The sequence below is a fragment of the Pterocles gutturalis genome, unplaced genomic scaffold (assembly GCF_000699245.1).
Source record: "Pterocles gutturalis isolate BGI_N339 unplaced genomic scaffold, ASM69924v1 scaffold3387, whole genome shotgun sequence".
Classification (NCBI taxonomy): domain Eukaryota; kingdom Metazoa; phylum Chordata; class Aves; order Pterocliformes; family Pteroclidae; genus Pterocles; species Pterocles gutturalis.
In genome coordinates this window covers 2400-9105 of record NW_010115017.1, presented here as the reverse complement: position 1 = coordinate 9105, position 6706 = coordinate 2400, and the positions used below count along the sequence as shown (strand labels likewise).

Genomic DNA, 6706 nt, shown 5'->3' with positions numbered 1-6706 from the left:
CTGCGGCAGGTTGGTTTGTTTTATTTGGGCTCAAATATCTGGCTTCATTTGGAGATAAGGCTGGTTTTGTTGGAGGATAAATGTGTTGAGAAGGGGTTTAACTGTTGAAATGCTCCCTCTTTCTGGTGCAAATGGGAAGATTGCCTTTCAAAGTGCTTTTTCCTGGGAGCTGCGGCTCTGGCAGAATCCTGTATTTATTTCGGGCAGAATGGCACATTGTTTTATAAATATCTTTTCTGTAGTTTCAACATAGCTGCTGGTTGTTGTGTTTCTTATATAATGCCACCCGAGATCTGTCTGACTATCTCGCCTTTGCTTTACTGCTCACTCCTCAACCATTACCGTTCAGATTTTCCTGCACGAAGTAAAACCCCCGGGGGAATAAATCAGTGGTGCTTATTTAAACAGACCACAACTTGAAGAAAACGCTTGCATTTTTGGAATATCTCTTTTGCTATCCGCCGGTAGCATTTCCCACGTTGTTTGAAGGCATCGATAAGTAATTTTTATAAGCGATTGCTTTTCCCCGTCGGCTCTCGGAGCTTAGCTCGGAGCCTTTGATGTCGGGCGAGGTGGGTTCCTCTGCTTCTCCCTGCTTTTGGTGAACTGTCTAAAAACGCTGTGCCTCTCTCCCTGCCTTCTCTGGTTTTTTTTCAGATGTGCCCTACTTTGGATATCCCTGCATTGAATGTCTGAGGAGCTCCAGCCGATCCTGAGCCATGTCGCAGATGTTGCACATAGAGATTCCCAACTTTGGGAACACCGTTCTGGGCTGCCTGAACGAGCAGCGGCTGCTGGGGCTCTACTGCGATGTCTCCATCGTGGTGAAGGGCCTACTCCTAGAAGCCCCCGCGGGCGCTCCCGCCCCCCCCCAGCCTCTACTTCCGCGACTTGTTCAGTGGGAACAGCAAAAACGCTTTTGAGCTGCCGGGTACCGTCCCTCCGGCTTGTTTCCAGCAGATCCTCTCCTTCTGCTACACTGGGAAGCTGACGATGGCGGCGAGCGAGCAGCTGGTGGTGATGTACACGGCGGGTTTCCTGCAGATCCAGCACATCGTGGAGAAAGGCACGGACTTGATGTTCAAGGTCAGCTCTCCCCACTGTGACTCTCAGACCACCATGATCGAAGACCCCAGCTCGGAACCGCAGAGTCCCTGTAACCAGCTCCAGTCGGCCTCGGCGCCCTACGTCATGTCCCCCTCCATGCCCATCCCGCTCCTCACGCGCGTCAAACACGAGAACCTCGACCTGCAGGCAGCTGCCCTGCCCGGCCTGCCCGCCAAGCGGCCCCTCGAGCCCGGCGCCCGGGAGGGGGCTGGTGGTGGTGGTCCCAACGCCGGTCCCCTGAAGCTCTCCCGTGTCTCCTACTATGGGATGCCCAACCTGGCCACCCTCATCCCCAACGTCCAGCAGGTCCAGTACTCGCAGGGGGAGCGGACGAGCCCCGGTGCCAGCAGCATTCCCACCACCGACAGCCCCACCTCCTACCACAACGAGGAGGATGAGGAGGACGACGAGGCGTACGACACCATGGTGGAGGAGCAGTACGGGCAGATGTACATCAAGTCCTCGGGAGGCTACTCTGGTAATGGTCGGGCTCTCTCCGCGGGTTTTCTGCTCTCCAGCAGTATGGTCCTTCTCCAGCCGGCATGAGTAGTTTTTGGGGTTGTTCATCAGGGTTTGGGGTTTGTGTAGTGCAGAAAGTGATACACGTGGTGGGCTTGGTGCTGGTGTCCAGGTGTGGCATGGGCTGGTCCTCCCGTGCCATCGCTCATGGGCTGTGTCCCCAGTTGAGATGCTCTTGAGATAAGAGGGGCTCCATCCTCCGCCCGTTGGCTTGGCCCTTCACTCCTTGGCTAAGGCTGCCAAGGAGCCTGGTGGCTCTGTGAGCTGGTGGTGGTGACACCCATCCCATGGCAGTGGCTGGGCTCCCCTGCCGTGGGTCATCCAAGAGGGATGGTCATCGTGGGGAGGGAAGTGTGAGCCCTTGGTGGCCCAGCGGGGCTTAGGTCCGTCTGGGAGTTAGTGCTCAGCGAGGTGCAAGGCATGTTCCCTCTGTCCTGCCCTTTTAGAATGAAACTTTTTAAAAAAGGGATGACCATATGACATTTGGAGGAAGGGAGAAAAACATCAAATAAATAATTTTTACAGATGATGTTAATTAGGAATATCTGCAGAAAGGAGAAAAGAAAGACCTTTATCTCCACTGGCTGCAGTGTCTCCCCTGTTCCTTTGCCAGCCTTGCCCGGCACATCGCTGTCACAAAGGGAAAAGCAATCCTGGGCAGGTGATGCTCGCAGCATCCCAGGCAGGGCTTGTCCCCGGGGCAGTGGCCTCCCCGTCGGAGCTGCAGGTGTTTTTGGCGGCAGCTTTGATCCACAGGCGCTCCCCGGGGAGGGACATCGTCCTGCCGGCACTGGCTGCACAGAGCATCCTCTGGCCTGGAGCTGCTTTCCCCGCCATGGTTCTGCGCTGGAATTGATGGACTAATTTTACAAATATTTAACTCTTGTTTGGTGAAGAGCTGGCACGCTTTCCTCAAAGCCGTTTGATTTTATTCTTAAGCAAGGGAGAAGATTTGACAGCTATGATCGTTGCTGTTAGCTAAAGCCAGGCTTTCCCTAGGACTGAGAACGGGCTCAGCCCCACACGCTGTCCCATCCCATCCCATCCTATCCCATCTTGTCCCATCCCTTCCCATCCCATCCCAAGAGCAGGAGCCCAGTGTCCCCTTGGCACCACGTCCCCCTGCCAGGTAACAAGCAGATAAGGGATATTTTCCAGACGTTTTTACCAAGCCATGTGCAAAAGAGGGAAAGCATCCTGGGAGCAAAGTTACTATTTTAATATTAGAAATATTTGGTGAGAAAAGTGGACAAGCCAGGTGTAGAAAATGAGCCTCAAAAGCCTGTGTGCTCTGTGTGCCCTGCTCCAAGCCCCAGCGGGCCAGGAGGAGTGGGGTGGGGGGACTGGGACGGGGTCGGGGTCTCCTCCGTGGCTGTCCCCCCAGCAGGAGCAGGGCTCCACGCCCCGGCTGCTGTTCAAGTCAGACTGCGCAGAGATCAGGTTGGGTTTTTTTTTTCCCCACACCCTGGTTTTGTTTTTATTTTGCTTTCCCCACCATGGAGCGTGGGGTGAGTGATGGGGGTTTGCCCTCAGCGCCGGGGCTCGCAGCGTCATTCCTCAGAGCAGTGGGATTATACCCTCGGACACAGGTTTTTCCTTCCCTGTCGCGGGGCCGGTTCGTGCAGGAACAGAACAGAAGGAATTCAGAAGGAGAGGGCAGGACCGTGAGGCTGCACCTAATTCCTGGGGTGCAGGCATCATCCCAGTGGGAAAAGTGAAAATACGAGCGGCTTTTTCAGGCGTCGCTGGTGATGCTGCAGCCGTCCAGCCCTCGCGCCGGAGCCGGGCGTCCCACAGCAAAGTTTCCAACGGGGTTTCAGCAGGGGGAAGGCTTGGACAGGGTCAGGATGCTGATGCCGGGCAGGAGTGTGGCACTGCGTCTCTAAGGCTCTGATATTCCACATTTCTGCTGAAATCTCTCTTCCTCACCAGCACATTCAAGGGAGTTTCCTGTTTTAAATAAGCCAGCTATAGTATCAGGCTTCCTGGAAAAGAGGGAACACAAAAAAGAGATTAAAAAATATAAAACCTTAGCTTATTCCATTATGGTTTGGACTTGTACAGCTAACTGTGTTTTAATTACTCGGGATAAACTGTACCCTCAAAAGGTGCAGAAGAATAAAACCATAAGATGGAAGAGAGACGGCAGCTAATCCTGCTGCTGGCATGGAGATCCCGCAGCCTCCCAAAGCCCCGGGGAGGGGGCAGCCCTTCAAAAGAGGGATTGCCAAGGTTTCCAAGAGCCCCGTTCGTAAAAACAAAAACAAAGACAAAGAAGAGCACAGCAGATGAAGCCCTGAATTTCAGAGACGGGTTGGTTTGGGGTTTTTTTCTTCCTTTTTCTCCACTTTTTCCTTCCCCAGCTGATGCAGTGACTGAGCCCATCCTGGTGAGCGCACGGTGGGATGCTGGGGGGCTGATGCTCTTTGCTTTCCTGAGCATCACTTGCCTCGAGCATCACCTGCCTTGAGCATCATCATCCTCCTCTGCTCCCGAGGCCAGGGCAGGGCACTCGGCAGGACGCCGCCGAGCCTGGGGGCTCACTAAGCCTCTTCTTGACCCAGGGCTGGGGTTTTCTTAAAAATTTATTTTTGTTCACCCCTTTTTATAATCAGAACCAGACTGTATCTCCAGGGCTGGGGTCAGACAAGGAGCATGCCATCGCCTTGGCCAAGGGTTGGATGGTGGAGGAAGGATGAGGAGGAGGAGTCTGGTTAAGTGATGTCCCTCTGGCAGTGGTGGCACTGGGGTGATGGCCCCGGACACGGTGGGACCTGCAAAAGGAGCAGCAGAGAAATGGCAGGATAAGCCCAGCCTTCAACACGGGCGGACGGGAGGGTTAGGTTCAGGTGTCGGTGGGCAGGGTGGCAGCTTGCAGAGGGATGTAGGAAAAGGTGCGTCAGCTCCCACCGGCCTCTGGCCGCGTTCGGTGGCCTCAGTGTCACTGCCACCATCCCCGCGCCCGCCTGCTGCTGGGGCAGACTGGGAGGAAGGTGGTGAAATGGCTCCTTGCTCTGTAACCGGGTCTGGTTCTGGAGAACATGCGGGCCTTGAGGACACGAGTGAGACTTAATGAGCTGATCTGAGCAATGCACAACTCCAGAAAGTATTAAACAAAAGCCAAGTATTTTTATCCTCGTTAATTACAGCGTCGTGGGCCTGAGCTGAAGTGGGTTGCAGCAGGACTTGCAGATGCTCGGCGTTTTTTCTGCACGGAGCCGCGTTCTTGTCAGTCAGCTTGCTGCTTAGCAGATGCAGTTAATTTAATTTTGACAGTTGCGCGAGGGTCCAGCCTCCTCCCCTGCTCCTGCCGCGGCGCTTTGCAGGGGAGAGGAGAAATCCTTATGCAGCAAATGGCTGGGATGGAAAGGCTGGGCTGGAAAGTTGTGGCATCCCGAAGTGACAAGAGCACACTTCATTAAAAATTCATCTAAAATAGCCATTATAGAACAGTTGGGGTCATTAGCTGAGAGAATAGTTTTCTCTCCTGGCCTCTGATTCCTGACAGTAAGGCAGGAGGGTAGGGAACAGCCCAGAATCCGTGATGAGCGGCTCCGTGCAGCATCCCGGACCGAGCCTGGGAACGCCGCGCTGCAGCGGTGGAAATCACGGCTCGCCACGCCGGATAATTGCAGCTGTAATAAAATAGCTGCTTCCAACGTGGGAACAGCGACCTGGCCCCACGAGGACCGGGGCCATGCAGCAGTCGGTGGGATGCTGTGCTGCACACGGGGGATGCTCGCGCGCAGAGAGACGGGGGGTTTAGGAAATAATCCGGTCCAGAGGGGATGCCCTGTGTGTTCAACAGAATTTTCCTCTGGCTTCTCATCGAGGGTTGCAGACAGCCCCGCTGCTGGAAGCGCTGCCGCGTGCTGATGGGAGCCGGCCGGTGTCACCCATCCCGGCACGGGGACGGTGCAGGCCGCGGCGCTGGGTGGCCGGAGGAAGGCAGAGCCCCACGGCGGGGGCGTGCAGCCTCTGGCCTTTTTTGGCATTAAACTTCCAGCCCTGTTTTCCCCACTGTAAAACACAGATGTTTAATTTTAGGCTGGCAGATGTTTCACTCCTGGCTGAGGTCTGAAGCGAAGGCAAGATAGAGGTATTTATAAACCAGTGATATTTTTCCTATACTAATTCCAGATTACCTCCCTGTATAAATAGGTCACAAATCAAATCTCTGCATTCCAGTCCGTTGTTATAAATGTACTATTTGTAAAACATAAACTATCCCGGTTGGGACTACATCATATATCTGCCCCGCGGTGCGTGCGTGTGTCCTCTGTGGTCCAGGTTTACGTAGGCAGGCGCTGGCCACACCGGGGCTGCGGCAGGGATGCTATTTTTGGGGTAGTCCCACTGCCAGTGGAAAATAGGCTAATGGGATAAAAATGTTTGAAAAATATTGCTATTTGAAAAGAAACCTCTTGCCATGGAAGAACAGAGGAGAGTTATCCACATGTTTGCATAGGTGGCGGAGCAGATGGAGATGGTTTTATAGCCATTGCGGTGGACCAGGGCTCGTGACTTGTGGCTTCGTGTTGTGGCTCTGTAAATGTTCATTTTTGGATGAGAGTCCATCACTCTGATCCTTCTGTATCTCAAAATCCCATTCCTAAACCAGAAATTGTTGTTTCTTACCCACGGGAGTACATTGAAGTTTTTATCCATTTACTGGTCAAGGGGAGAACCCAGACTGGTGGGAACTGGGGGTTCATTAATAATTTTGAAGCCCTGGTGTTTGGATTGTCAGGAACTAAGGAAATCAGTGAACAGTGGTGCCAGGTGTGTGGCCAGCAATTCCCAGCGCTGCCAGACCCTGGGCACGCACCCGAGCAGCTTGTTGCCCATCATTGATGAGGGTCAACAGGAGGTGGGTGGGCTCAGCATCCCTGGTCCCAGGCACCTCGGGCAGGGTGTGTGACCATCCTGGCATCACCAAAACCATCTTGGGCACAGCAGGAGGGTGCTGTGATGGACCTCTAAGCCGGGCAGTACATTTTAGGGCCAAGGAGGAGATGTGCCCCAGCATCACGGAGCACCAGTAATTCCCATGGCTCCAGCTTTCCTCCCAGTGGTGGAT

The 6706-nt window shown here is 54.2% G+C and overlaps 1 protein-coding gene across 1 annotated transcript; it reads left to right on the top strand.

Moving 5' to 3' along the window:
* Positions 1-660: 660 nt before the first annotated feature.
* Positions 661-1585, top strand: LOC104462862 (nucleus accumbens-associated protein 2-like; the record flags this gene model as incomplete). The annotated part of the gene is given in 2 exon segments (XM_010074999.1): positions 661-848; positions 850-1585. Coding segments are annotated over 2 exon segments (865 nt in total), but the record flags the coding sequence as incomplete, so codon positions are not given.
* Positions 1586-6706: the final 5121 nt, after the last annotated feature.